General features: G+C 40.3%; 2 protein-coding genes across 2 annotated transcripts in view; one reads left to right on the top strand and one right to left on the bottom strand.

The window, feature by feature from the left end:
- LOC126283935 (double-stranded RNA-specific editase 1-like) overlaps nt 1–4,754 on the top strand; it is a 33,443-nt gene extending 28,689 nt beyond the window's left edge. The window contains exons 7-9 of the mRNA XM_049982325.1: nt 3,237–3,635; nt 3,837–4,026; nt 4,128–4,754. Of these exons, the coding sequence (XP_049838282.1) occupies nt 3,237–3,635; nt 3,837–4,026; nt 4,128–4,201 (663 nt within the window). The 3' untranslated portion in view covers nt 4,202–4,754. The remainder of the gene's footprint in view (nt 1–3,236; nt 3,636–3,836; nt 4,027–4,127) is intronic.
- Nucleotides 4,438–15,502, bottom strand: part of LOC126283855 (uncharacterized) — a 242,530-nt gene continuing 231,465 nt past the window's right edge. The window contains exon 10 of the mRNA XM_049982306.1: nt 4,438–4,933. The gene's annotated coding sequence lies outside the window, so the exon portion shown is untranslated. The remainder of the gene's footprint in view (nt 4,934–15,502) is intronic.

Genomic DNA, 15,502 nt, shown 5'->3' with positions numbered 1-15,502 from the left:
AGAAACGTTAATCCTACTCCCATCAACCTCCTGACCCCACTGACACCCCGCACCCCAACCTTCTACCTTCTTCCTAAAATTTACAAACTCTTTAATCATCCCGGCCGCCCCATTGTAGCTGGTTACCTGCCCCCACAGAACGTATCTCTGCCTATGTAGATCAACACTTTCAACCCATTACATGCAGTCTCCCATCCTTCATCAAGGACACCAACCACTTCCTCGAGCGCCTGGAATCCTTACCCAATCTGTTACCCCTGGAAACCATCCTTGTAACCATTGATGCCACTTCCTTATACACAAATATTCCGCACATCCAGGGCCTCGCTGCGATGGAGCACTTCCTTTCACACCGATCACCTGCCACCCTACCTAAAACCTCTTTCCTCATTACATCAGCCAGCTTCATCCTGACACACAACTTCACTTTTGAAGGCAAGACATACCAACAATTAAAGGGAACAGCCATGGGTACCAGGATTGCCCTCTCGTACGCCAACCTATTCATGGGTCACTTAGAGGAAACCTTCTTGGTTACCCAGGCCTGCCAACCCAAAGTTTGGTATAGATTTATTGATGACATGTTCATGATCTGGACTCACAGTGAAGAACTACTCCAGAATTTCCTCTCCAACCTCAACTCATTTGGTTCCATCAGTTTTACCTGGTCCTACTCCAAATCCCATACCACTTTCCTTGACGTTAACCTCCATCTGTCCAATGGCCAGCTTCACTCGTCTGTCCGCATCAAACCCACCAACAAGCAACAGTACCTCCATTATGACAGCTGCCACCCATTCCACAGCAAACGGTCCCTTCCCTACAGCCTAGGTCTTCGTGGCAAACGAGTCCGCTCCAGTCAGGAATCACTGAACCATTACACCAACCACCTGAAAACAGCTTTCGCATCCCGCAATCACCCTCCCGACCTTGTACAGAAGCAAAAAACCAGAGCCACTTCCTCATCTCCTCAAACCCAGAACCTCCCACAGAAGAACCACAAAACTGACCCACTTGTGACAGGATACTTTCTGGGACTGGATCAGACACTGAATGTGGCTCTCCAGCAGGGATACGACTTCCTCAAATCCTGCCTTGAAATGAGATCCATCTTTCACGAAATCCTCCCCACTCCATCAACAGTGTCTTTCCGCCGTCCACCTAACCTTCGTAACCTCTTAGTTCATCCCTATGAAATCCCAAAACCAACTTCCCTACCCTCTGGCTTTTACTCTTGTAACCGCCCCTGGTGTAAAACCTGTCCCATGCACCCTTCCACCACTACCTACTCCAGTCCTGTAAGCCGGAAGGTGTACACGATCAAAGACAGAGCCACCTGTGAGAGCACCCACGTGATTTACCAACTGACCTGCCTACACTGTGAAGCTTTCTATGTGGTAATGACCAGCAACAAACTGTCCATTCGTATGAATGGACACAGGCAGACAGTGTTTGTTGGTAATGAGGATCACTCTGTGGCTAAACATGCCTTGGTGCACGGCCAGCACATCTTGGCACAGTGTTACACCGTCCGGGTTATCTGGATACTACCCACTAACACCAACCTGTCAGAACTCCGGAGATGGGAACTTGCCCTTCAGTATATCCTGTCTTCTCATTATCCGCTAATTTCAAGTTGCCGCCACTCATACCTCACCTGTCTTTCAACATCATCTTTGCCTCTGTACTTCCGTCTCGACTGACATCTCTGCCCAAACTCTTTGCCTTTACAAATGTCTGCTTGTGTCTGTGTATGTGCGGATGGATATATGTGTGTGTGTGCGCGCGCGCGTGCGAGTGTATACTTGTCCTTTTTTCCCCTTAAGGTCAGTCTTTCCGCTCCCGGGATTGGAATGACTCTTTACCCTCTCCCTTAAAACCCACATCCTTTCGTCTTTCCCTCTCCTTCCCTCTTTCCTGAAGAAGCAACCGTGGTGTCGATCTTATACTGTAGGCATCGTTTAAGAGGGGAAATATGGGATGAAAGGTAATTTTGAAGCTAGAACTACAAAAATTGGTATTTGGTGTCTTGGCCAGAATTTAAATTAAAAAAAAAAAAAACTAGGGTTTCTGTACTTGCTGAAATTCAACCCTAAAGGGGATGAAATAGATCTTGAAAGTTTTCTAGAATACATCATTGTTAAAGAACTGCTGAAGCACTTTTAAAGATCCAATGAAAGTTGGTTTTTGGCTTCTCATTTAGAAATAACTCGCATGTTTCAGAGTTTAAAGATAAAGCTGTGAATATTGGTAACTGGCTTCTCATTTAGAAATAAAGAAATGTTTTAGAGGATGAAAGTTCGTACAGAAATATCACCGTAAGAACTGAGAAGACAAGCTTAATAAGCTTCTGTGAGGCATAATCTGAAAGGGGACGGGGGGGGGGGGGGGGGGCGCAGTGGTGTGATTTGTGAACTGAATGAAAGCAAGCTATGTAACAATCACCTTGAGAAATTCACTTTGTCGAAATGCCATATGAAACCAAATACTCTTAATACATTAATTTTTCAATAGGCCTAGTATATTTTTGTAATTTTTTTAAATTACTGTACAAATGCAAGCAAACTAGGGGCACTAAACTAATAGTTAATAGTATCGAAACTACAATTTGGTTAATTGAAAAATTCCTACCTGTGGTACCACTGGGAACTCATATTTTACTTAAAATTACACAAAAATATACTGATGCCGTATGGAAATCACATTGGGGGTTTTCTTAATTGTTTCGGTGCATTAGAATAGTATCCTAGATGTTGAGATGGTCTAATAGAGTGTGGTTCTGAGAGAAATCACCAATCTGTTCCTTTGGGAAGCAGTTGACGTGCAGTTCGGTTAGCGAAATAATCCCCCAAGAGTTCTGCAATTGTCGCTGTTGAAAGGGCACACTAATTTGGTGATTGTCACTATTGCCATCAGCATAGCTGAGGATGGTGTCCCGATAAATTGACGAAAAATTGTCGTTCGCACACCAAGAACTGGCAGTATAACTGGATTGTTTTGTTACGAATTTGCTAGGAGAATCTGAAGAACACCAGTTACTTGCTTTGGTATGCCAAGTTAGACAAGATACATTTCACTTGCAGTTCACTGCTACTGCCTTTAATTAAAAGCAATTAAAAAAATAGAAATGCACTATTCCAATAATGGGCTGTGTTAGTTTGATAGCCAACAGTATAATGCAATAGTTTTGTCAATCATGTGTGTCTAGCAATGTTGTAAAATACATTGTGTTGCAGGTTGATGGGAAGGTGTATGTAGGCCAAGGACTGTCAAAACCAGTGGCTAAGCAAAATGCTGCTGAAAATGCACTAAAAGCCTTGCTTTTGGAAAAAATGTCTGATGCAGCTATGAAAGCACAGAAACAAGATAATGCAGAAGTTGTGGAACCAATGCAGCAGGAAGTAAACAATGGAGCTGGCAGTGGTGATTCTGGTGAGGGAAGTGATACTGAAGGTGCAGGAGCACAAGGAAAGCCACAAGTCCCAGAGGATGATGTGCCATGGGGAAGTTTGGCTTCATTTGCCCTGTATAAATTATTTACTGAATGGCAGAATCAAGGTACACATGTACCTCTTCCTGTTCCTAAACAGGGACCAGTATTACCACCTCAAGCTGGGGCGGCAGCAGCTGGACAGGTATATTACATATTGTTAACACTCTCTCTCTCTCTCTCTCTCTCTCTCTCTCTCTCTCTCTCTCTCTCTCTCTGTGTGTGTGTGTGTGTGTGTGTGTGTGTGTGTGTGTGTGTGTGTGTGTGTGTGTGTGTGTGTGTGTGTAACTCTGGAGTATGAGAAACATTTTGCAGTGCCTATATGTTACCTTAATGTCAATTGCAGCCTGTGGTTCCGGGAGCACCTTCTCCCATGAAAAAAATTCCAGAAAATCCGACTGATCGCCACCCTGTTATGTTGCTAAATCAATTAAAACCGGGAATACAGTTCATTGAAGTTAACCGGGAAGGAACACCTCCAAATCTGACATTTACAATGGCAGTAACTGTTGATGGAAAAACTTACAATGGTGTGGGTAAGTAACAGATCAATATTCCTCGAATTTGAGATGATTTGTTGTTGGAGGTAAAAAATGGAAGTTGAATTGCTGAATATTAATATAATGTTTGTTCGCAGCGAAAAACAAAAAGGAGGCGAAGAAAGAAGCAGCTATTGCATGTCTTGCTGGATCATTCAACATCCGCTACTAAAACATCCTGACAGTAAACAACATTGTTTAGACAATGCATTTCTCAAATGCAATTTCTGATCTGTAGTAAAGACTTTTTTTATATATATGTAGTAATATTGACTTTGAAACCTGTTGCCAACAATCACTGAAGTCTTAAGGCAGTATAGTTAGCTGTAATTCACTTTTACTTCAGCTATTAATGACAGTATACCATAGTTGCCTAGAGTTCGACTAAGCAATCTCTTGTCTGATAGTAAGAGATCATGTATCACAATGTTTTCTGCAGTATGTGAAAATTTTGTTCTAAAGTTTTCCTTAGTATTGCACATTTGCATGTAGGCTGGTCTTTTACATGACGTCTTAATTATTGACAAACCTTATGCTGTGTTCTTAGCTGTAGATGAAAGTTACAGCTATGTTTCCTTTTCATAAATTAAAGTATTTCTTCTGTATTAATGTGAATGCTGCATTAGGTGTATAAAATAATAAATGTACCTTCCAAATGAGAGATGTAGGAACAAATTGTTCCATGTGACTAAATAATAAAATGTCCTTGGGCATTGTGTATGTAATTGTTGATTTACAAGTGAACATGTTTATTATTTTTCTTGTGTGAAATCCATGGAGTGAAGCATCATGTGGACTGCTGCATTTGATGTTTCCTTGTATTTTGATTATAATGCAAATTATTTTAATTTAAGAGGACCTCCCTCGTGTTGCCATTGCCGAGGCGGTGATTCTTCTGGAAAACCTGGAATTTTCAGGGAAATATGCATTTTAACCTAGCATTGAAACTGAGTTTTATAAATCACAAATTTTAAAATGCTTAATATCTCAAAGTGTATTAATTATATGAATATTGTTCCGTATAAATTATTGATGTTTAAAAAATGTAGTTAAACTACAGCTTATGGCTGGTTTATAGCCCAGCTAAGAGGAAAGAAGTCATTATTGTTGTATGTTGTTGCCTCCTCCTCATTCACCATTAATTTATCAGGAGCTTCTTGACACTATCTTCCTCCTCAAGCCTGGAGTTCTCAGGGATTTCCTCCTCCCCCCACTCCCCTTTTGAAGTATGAGTAGCTATCCTGAGTGCATTTTTATGTGAAATCAGTGGTTCACATCCTTTACACTCTATATGCTACGTTGTGTTTGAGCACTGCACAGCCTACTTTTTACCAACGGTATGAAATGGATAGATTGGTACTCATCACACAAAGGAGCTACTGTGTAGCACAACCACCTTTAACAAAGATTGCTGGATGTTATTAACTACGGCCCATCATAAATACAAATCAAAATGTGTATAACTCGGAGACACATGGCCGGTATCTCCAGGCACTAAAGCCCGACCTTGACAAAACAAAGTATAGTGAAATAAAAAGAAACCTGAGTAAATTATAGAAAAAGAGAGAAAATAAAATAAACATGAAAACTGGGTGAGATCAAAGTGAAAATATGATTAAAAAGATAGTGCTCTGTGGAGAACGGGGTCAGTGTGTGTAATAGGACTAGGTGAGATCTGTAACGAAGATGGTCTAATAAGGGAAAGGGGAGGTGCTGTTGGGGTTGACGTGTTGATGTGTAGTTCATGCTGGACCAGGAAAAGACATGCTGGTGAAGGCAGGTAGTGGGATCAAGTCCAAAAGTAATTATATTGACAGGGGTAATGCTGGGAAACTGGTTGCTGCATTTTGGTCCACATGGGCACATAGCTATGTATTGCGCGCAGATTGGGCCAGAAGTCTAGCTTTGCTGTGTGACTCGCAAGCAGTTAGAAAGTTGTGCAGTTTGGGAAATAAGGACCAAGAAACTGACAGTAATGTTAATATATGAAGAGTATAGGGAAAAAATGTGCTTTGTATTTTTGAGTTCTGTATGCCATGAGATAAAGGATTCTGTGTTTAATATTGTTAATTGACCAGTCTGATAATATGAATGGTTCACATCCTACAACTCATTTTAGATTAGGTGTGCAGGGAAAGAACATGCTAATTTGTCTTGCTACAGGGAAATAATGTGCAGTGTCCAGTGTTGCATATGAAGTTTTGGATTCCTTCAGAGTTGGCAAACAATGTTGAAGCAAGAAACTGATTTTTCCTTTATTGTGCTTTGTTGTTACTAGTGAGAACCATTGCGTTACTTTGAGACAATATTTTTAGTAATGCAGGTGTTTTTTTTAATAGTTTATTATTTATATTGAATGATGAGTACTTCATCTGAGGTTGAAAGGCAGACTTCAGAGTCACAGTGTTAGGAAATGGCAAGTATGGGGATAAATGAATGCAATCATGAAGAAATTACGGGTTCAGTCACACAAATTAGAAGACTGCAACTGTAACTTATTGTTTTGAGGTAGTAAGGGCTGAAGAACAATAAAATGTTATAAAAATTGAGTGATACGGTTCCCGACTAGCATCATACTTCCTCTCCACAGAAGGCTATCGAGGAATAATAAAAATAAAGCACAGCTTTGGCATTACTACAAAGTGAAAGTAAATAACAAAATCATATGAGGGGTGTTTGAAAAGTACATGCAAAAATAAAAACTATTTACGTGTTTGGGGTAACCCTTTTTATTTTTCGACAGTCTCCTTTTAGAGTTGTACACTTTGTCCAACGCTGTTCTAATTTGTTGATCCCTTCCGAATAATAGGAATTGTCCAAGTCTGCAAAATAGCTATTAGTTGTTGCAGTCACCTCCTCGTTTGAATAAATTCTTTGTCCTGCCAGCCATTTCTTCAAATTGGGGAACAAATAGTAGTCTGAGGGATCCAAGTCTGTAGAATAGGGGGGGGGGGGGGGGAGATGCTAACCACGTCTGAATCCTATTTCCATTATTTTTGTGACCAAAACTGCTGAGGTGTGTGACGGTGCATTGTCATGATGGGAAAGGACATTTTTGCAGTCCAATTGCTGGCTGTTTTCCTTACAGCTCGGTTTTCAAATGGTCCAATGACAATGAATAATATGCACCTGTAATAGTTTTGCCCTTTTATAGATATTTGATGAGGATTATCCCTTGCGAATCCCAAAAGGCAGTCGCTATAACCTTTCCGGCTGAAGGAATGGTCTTCGCCCTTTTTTTTTTTTTTCAGATTCTCCCTTGGGGTAACCCATTGTTCTTTGGTCTCAGTAGTGTAGTAATCTATCAATGTTTCATCCACAGTGACAAAACTATGCTTAGTCCTGCAGATTCTTCCTGAACAGCTGCAAACCATCCTTGCAACACTTCACATGATTCTGTTTTTGGTCAAGGGTGAGCAGTTGCGGAACCCATCTTGCAGATAGCTTTCTCATGTCCAAATGTTTATGCAAAATAGTATGTTCCCATTCATTCAAGATGGCCACAGCACTAGCAATCTCGCACACCTTAACTCTTCTGTCATCCATCACCATATCATATATTTTATCAATGATTTCTGGAGTTGTAACCTGTGCAGGGTGTCCAGGATGTTCTGCATCACTTGTGCCCACATGGCCACTCCAAAAATTTTGAAACCTTATAAACTGTTCTAATCGAAGGTGCAGGGTCACCGTAGTGTTTATCAAGCTTTTCTTTAGTCTCCTGAGGTGTTTTGCCCTTCATAAAGTAATGTTTAATCACGACACGAAGTTCTTCTTCGTCCAGTTTTTGACAATCACTCGACTTCCTTGATTCACACAAATGTCACACACACAGAAATGACCAATATGGCTGAAACTTGGTGTTGTTCTTTCCAAAGATGCTACTAACTAAACATGACCTCGATACGCGCCAGTGGTGCCATCTCTTGGCCTTTTGAAATGCCCCTTGTTCATGAAATCCCTATACAAAAAGCCTACATGGCATCATGTGGAGTAACAAGGCATCTCGTGCTTCAGTGGGTAAGTATGGAAGTAGGCCATGGAAAATCAAAAGTTTGACCATATTCATTTAAGGGTAGATCTAGTATTCACAGCAGTGATGAGACCACGAAGTTGCATCTCCCAGAAGAATTTTTTATTAAAAATTGCATGAAATGAAATGTTCGTGGAAAATTCCCTAATTTTGACATTGCATATGAAATGCATTGACAAGTATTCAACAGCAGATTCAAGATAGGTTTGGAGTATCCAAGAAATGATAAATGTTCAACCAGCAATAAGTACACTCTTGAAGTGAGTGTTGAATGCAATATTGCCTGCAGATGTAATGATGACGTGAAGAAACAAGTCTTGAAAGAAATTAATATCACCATTGACCAGAAACTACACGAAATGAAAAACATTTTATACCAGAAAGAGAAATGCTGCTTTCAGAAGCAAAAAGTTTAATAAACAAAAGCGATGTGCATCGTCTGTCAGTGTGTACACCAGTGTGTCTATTATGAAAGACAGTTGTACGTTCATTATTTCAACATCGTCAGCTTTCAAACATGTCAGTCTTACTCTATCAATGCAGAATCTTTACAACATGTGAATTACGAAGCATTAAAGAAAAAGAAGAAAAATGTATCTATACAACATGGTGTATACGACCCGGGAATTTTTCATTGTTTAGTTTTCAGTTAAATTTTTGTAACTGACTGGTAAGAACCAGTACAAAGAATATTACTGTGTCTCTCTACTGTTTGCAATAAAACAAGAACAAGAGAGGAAAAAAACGAAAATAAAACTTGTAAAGGAAATGCACCATATACAACAACAAAACACAGTGCTCATACAAGTGTCTGCCAACAGCAAAATGTGTCAAAAGGTTTAGGAAGACTATGCAATGCTTCATAACAACAAACTGCCTCCGCTGAGCGTGACGTCGCAACTGTTTACGTTATATTCGTTTGAGTGGTTGCGAGTGAGCTTATATACGAGCAGTTTAGTCACTTATGAGTAGTACCACAGTCTAACATGGACTATGGTAGTACCTTCTCCCGCTTCTGGCTACAGAAGTGTGGCAGTTAGCTGTATAAGCAAAAGTAGCCAGATGCTATCCGGAAGAATTTCATTGGTGCACCTAAGCCGTCAGATTCACGTATGCGCAACAGGCCCGGAACTAGGAGGCTGGGGCAAACCGTGGTATCTGCCCCGGGCGTTTCAGGGGGTGCAAAATTTATATCATCGAGGAAAAAGACCTTGTTTCACAAAGAATCTAGCGTCCAGTGTACGTTGGTCTATGGATAACTCCTATGATTTTGAACGCATCCCTGTTGGTTTTTGAACAAATTGTAAGTTGATTTCTTAATGAATCATAAATTGATTTTTGAATGCTTGCATAGTGTACGTGATGTCTCCGGCAGTGGAATCCAAGAGAATGAAATTTTGACAGAAAATTTTTGGCCAGACCGCTACACTACTAAAGGCCAGTTATACAGTCCCCGGCTAGCAGCCGCTAAGTTCTATTGTGGGAGTAGTGCGGAAAACGTGTTATATGGATAGGTAATAGTCCTAACTCTTAACCGGAGAATAAATGCGGGATACTAAACCGGTGATTGTGGCAGGGTTAGTGAAGTTAACCAGAGAATATGTTTTGACACTGGCAGGAATAGTTACTGAATTAGTTATGACAAGATTGTTTGTTAGATTAAGGAGAAGAAACGGTGACTCGCACAAATTACGGAAGAATATGATTATTCCAAATTTATATACAAATTTCGTACTACTACTCTTAGATCTCATGCTTCAGAAGCTAGAGTCTATGAATGAAACATGAAACTATTTCCCCAACATAAAACTTTTTGCCTTCAGTAGGCCTAATAGGCATCTGATACTGGTTCTTGGTGAATTATATTCTGTCGTGTTGTAAAAATGACGATTTGTGGCAAAACAGTCTCGTTTATTTGGTGTGTGTAACAATTGTTGCAATATTAGGGGGGCTTATTTCGTTTTATCTAGCAGACAGTGGCAAAATACATGTAATCAGATTGGAAAACCACACCAGTCTTAGGTACTATTTGTATTAACAGCTTTTCTAGTATTAGACAATGACATTTCGTTTTTTCATGTAGCAAAACGTTCACGAACTTTGATGAGGTAATAGATTCTCTCCCAGAAAGGAAAGTACGCCACATAAAGCTGTGGCAAGATTAGAGAGAAAAAAAGCTAGGACTTAAGGTTTGAAGAAATGTATACTGTCTTACTTGTCTTTTGTCTCTCGTTTTATGTTTCCTATATTTAATTTTGTCACACGAAACAGCAGGTTATTAGATAAGAGGCAGTAAAAAGTGCAGTTTTTCTGAAGAGTTCTTGTTCTCCCTATTGCAAATAATCCCATTCACTATTAATTGCAAGATTTTTTTAAAGAGGCGCAGGCTGTCAAACCGGCCGATGGGGAGCAGGAGAGGCACCACAGGAGATTTTAATTTCCACTGGCCTGAGTATAGTTTGATGGTACCCATTACATTTGAATTCCACAGAGCGTGCAAGGGAAGAATGCTGTGTGAAGAGGCGTGGCATTGCACACTTACGACCAAATAACGTGTCTTACGTTCCCCCGAACATATGTTTTATGTGTCAGACTCTCTAAAAAGATGTGAGCTGCAAAATGAAGGTATTTTTGAAAAGTCGATTTTTTAAATTTTTGGCGCCCCACCTCAAAAGCTCGAGGGAGGGGGAGAGCCACTATGTAATATAGCCGCGGTTCGGGAATAACTTAGATCTGGAGCTGATGCACAGAGCAGTCCGAGTTGCAGGGGGGAGGTGGTAGTCTCCACGTGGCCCGTGTTCACGTTAAGTGGCATTGCTGTTTCTTCTTCATTTGTTGCTCTCGCGTCAAATGAAAACAAAATGGATTTCTATGGCTGGTAGCTATCAAGTGAATTAAAATACAGTCACTTAATTATTGAAGGGTCTCCCGCATCATCCCCTAAACTCCTTTGAGTATGGGACATCATCATCGTCATAATCAAAATATGATATTAGTTTCAGATTTTATTTTGTTTCCACCTTTCTGACAGTCAAGCGTTAATGGCCTTGCAGAACAATGAAGTTATTTTTGTCGTTTTTTAATCTTTTCTGGCGAGGCAGTCAATTATTTGAAACAAAGTGTTTAATTCCACACTATTGGCTAGTTTCAACTGTTCACTGTATTTCAAGTTTACATTTTCATCTTCTAGCATGTATGGCATGATGCCATAATAAAGAACCAAACCTGAGGTAATACAGTACTGGTACTCCAAGAAAATTTACATCTGAATCTGGACATACGAATGTGCACTTTAAGCCGAATTATGCATTTTAGTATGGTCCACAAAATTCCCATGCTCTTTGAGTATCCTCTGTCTTGTTTCTTTTATGACATAATGTAAGATGTTTTAGACATATGAACATACGGGCTTCTTACGCCATCGTAGCTGCGCAAGCGTGTCAACGCTCTGGCAACTGCTGAAGCGAAACTATTTCTAACAGGTCGCGGGAAAAATTCTGAATGGTTCTTTAAAAAAGCGTTACTTTCAAAGTAATTTTCCTTTTACGCAAGATGAACGCTGGGCATGAATTTCCGATGAATTACTTAGGTCACAGAGCGTTTGACTCTCATTCAAAAATCAAATATTTGAGGACGACCATTTAGAATATTTTTGAGCCCAGAAAATCAGACATTTATATTGTTAAAAATTTTACTGGCACATATGTGTGATGTATCTTAAAGCATAACACGCGCAAAAAAAATCAACATTATGTGTGAAGGCTTAGCTTCTATTGCAGCTTATTAATCTTACAGACCAATATTATACATCTACATGGTTACTCTGCAATTCACACTTTAAGTGCCAGGCAGAGGCAACACTAAGTATATTAAGTTAAACCATTACCTTTTCCTGTTTGTGTGTTCGCGCACTTTACATTGATGATGTTATTGGCTGACTACATCATGTGTCCTATGCTCTGAATATCCTCTGTCATCGGCTGGCGAGATCGCTTGACATGAGCTGCGACTGGCTTCAAAAAGTGCATCGCAATCTCGATTTCGAATTTATACTTTCGTAATACGAAAATATGCAGTGTACATGTTGCTACCCAACTTTTCAAAACATGTTTTTTCCCCTGAGTTTTCTAAAGTGCAGGTAAATTCTACGCCGGTATATAAAACCACAACCATTGAAAGAATTGAGAACTTTTACAGTTCCGAGGAAGACTGTAGTGCTACTTAACATAGAAAAAAGTGTATTTTCATCCGGGAGAATGTATATTTTTAACCAAGAAAAATCCGGGCATTTTTTTCCCTCGTCCACGCATACACCCTGTACAGGTAGCGCAAGCTGTCCTGTAGATAAGCCAATACAGTCACCTCTCAAAAAACGGTGAACTTATATTTACATAACATCAAATATTATAGTATACACTTATATTAAACTAATAATAAAGTATCAGAACCTAATAAAAACATGAATGTTAGGAAAAAAATTTGAAAGTGACAAGACGCGAACCACCGCCCCAACAAACAACTCGATACAGGACAGTGACGCTACTCCTCACCCCCTTGCATCTAATTATATTGTGTTACCCCTTGCTGAAAACCTTAATCGTAGATATGTTACTAATTGAAATTTAATTATAACAAATTGTACCAAGAACAATGTGTTTTGGGTGGATCTTCAGTGTGTCACTGCCTTCAAATAGCCTGCTCTCATAATAGGCTAGTTACAATAATTCTTTTGCCCCAAATATGATGTTTCTATTATTTTATTGGAACGAATCACACAGTTAACAACAGGTTTTGCATGATTCTCGATTTACTGGTGCTCAGAAACAGCATATATACATAGAGGCTTGAAATAAATGCCTATATGGCACCTCACAACTCTGTACTGAAGGGAGACGGTGTGCATGTGACGTTGTGCCATCTCATTGGTCAACGCTCAGAATATCTGACATGCCAGATATTGCTCTGCACGTTCGAAAAGACTCCCAAATGTGCTATTCCACACTATGACATCAGAAACTCTGCACACTCAACGTTCGGATGCACGGTCTGTGTGCCAACGGCTTTAGCCTTGACTACAGCTTCCACTCTTGCCAGCAAATGTTCTGTCAGGTGCTGCAAGGTTTCTTGTGAATGGCAGCCCAGTCTTACGGAGTGCTGCACTGAGGAGAGGCGTCGATGTCGGTCTGTGATGCCTGGCACGAAGTCGGGGTTCCAAAACATCACAAAGGTTTTCTCTAAACAGGGATGTTATTGTCATGTAACCAATCTGCCACAGGCTGTTCATTATGAACAGGTTCTCTGTCGTGTTGAAAGATGCAATCGCTATCCCCGAATTGCTCTTCAACAGTGGGAAGCAAGAAGTTGCTTAAAACATCAGTGTAGGCCTGTGCTGTGATAGTGTCACGCAAAACAACAAGGGGTGAAAGCCCCCTCCATGAAAAACACGACCATACCATAATACCACCCCCACCACCATCACCGAATTTTACTGTTGGCACTACACACACTGGCAGATGACGTTCAGCAGGCATTTACCACACCCATATCCTGCCATCGGATCGCCACATTGTGTACCGTGATTTGTCATTCCACACTACATTTTTCCACTGTTCAATTATCCTGTGTTTACACTCCTTACACCAAGCGAGATGTCGTTTGGCATTTACTGTCGTGATTTGTGGCTCATGAGCAAAAGCTCAAACATGAAATCAAAGTTTTCTCACCTCCTGTGTAGCTGTGATAGTACTTGTGGATCCTGATGCGATTGGGAATTCCTGTGTGATGGTTGGATAGATGTCTGCCTATTACACACTACGACCCTCTTCAACTGCTGGTGGTCTCCGTCATTGAACAGACAAGGTCAACCTGTACACTTTTGTGCTATACAGCAGGTTTCCACTTCACTATAACATCAGAAACATTGGGCCTAGGAATGTTTATAGAGTGTGGAAATCTTGCATACAGATGTATGACACAAGTGACACCCAGTCACCTGACCATGTTTGAAGTTGGTGAGTTCCACGTGGCGCCTCATTCTGCTCTCTCACAATAACTCATGACTACTGAGGTTGCTGATATGGAGTACCTGGGAGTAGATGGCAGCACAATGCAATGAAAAACGTATGATTTTTTTTTTGGGGGGGGGGGGGGGGGGGCTGTCTGGATACATTTGATCATATAGTGTATGTATACTCCGCAAGTTGCTGCATTGTGACTGGCAGGTCGTACTTCATACAATATAGAGTTATATTTGTGTCCTATTCCACTTGCATATTGAGGAGAGAGAAATTATGCCAAGGTGCCTCTGCAGAAGCCTTAGTCTGATTATCTGCCCCCCCCCCCCCCCCCCCCAAATCAAACTCTCTCTATCTCTCTATTTGCAGGTTTTTGTGATAATTATACTACCTTCAGTTGAGAGTCCCACTTTGTATAGACCAAACCAACATGTTAAAACACAGATGCTTTTGTTGTTGAAAGTGCACTACCAGAGCTGAAATCAGGTTGTGCAAATTGGTTGCAACAAGGATCAGATCAGAAAGAAAATGTGAAAAGTTAGGTTCATATACATGAATTCCTCACCTCTTGTGGTCTGGCGAATTAAAACTAGTTAGAATCAGTTTCTTAGATTTTTCTGGTATTTCGTTGTTCACGCATACACTGAGTGATCAGAAATGGTAAGTAGTGTACCAACTAATTACTGCTAGTATGAATGGTATTTGCTCTTTAAAAGATTTCTCAAACAAGTGAGGGATTGGATGTGTATCACCCTGAGCGTCAATCAGTGCATCTCCTCAGCAGTATGGGAAAGTGAAAATTGCATACTATTTGCCAGGATGAGTCTGGTTGTAGGATCTTAGCCATGAGTAATCTGTGTGATGGGAATGTTTGCTTTTGTGAGAAATTGAGCTCATCACAAGCACAAAACCTTGCACATTTTTTTTATTTTGTGAGGTTCAATTCTGCCTACCTTGATCCTGAATGTGTTGCAGAACAACTAGAATTCGTTAGCACAAAGTGTACTCCCAGAAGACTTGATTACCTCAGTGTTGGTGGGGATGGTTACATGTCACTTAACTACATAATGTATTGACTAGCAAATAATAAATATAGGTGCCAATAGCAAGGCATCTTAAAATATCTGATTTGTTTTAATTTTCTCAGAGGAAAGAAAGTGGCAGCAAAAAGATGCAGCAGTATCTATAGTCGTGGCATTGTGTAAGTCCACTTGCAGCAGCTACAGTTAAAGGAAGGTGTGTATTTCTCCACAGTTGATGAACAAAATAAAATTGCCACATTTTGGCATCTGCTATTAGATAAACGCCTGTTAGGTTTTTCCCTGCATTTTATGGCTGTCAGCAATTTGTGTCCATGTTGCTGGAGTGTGTTTTCTAGTGTTGTACACCTGCCTCTCAGTAGATTGTCACCTCAGGGTTTTATCAT

This window comes from Schistocerca gregaria, chromosome 1 (genome assembly GCF_023897955.1).
Source record: "Schistocerca gregaria isolate iqSchGreg1 chromosome 1, iqSchGreg1.2, whole genome shotgun sequence".
NCBI lineage: Eukaryota > Metazoa > Arthropoda > Insecta > Orthoptera > Acrididae > Schistocerca > Schistocerca gregaria.
Note: the sequence above shows the minus strand (reverse complement) of the source record. Positions and strands in the feature narration are given on the sequence as shown.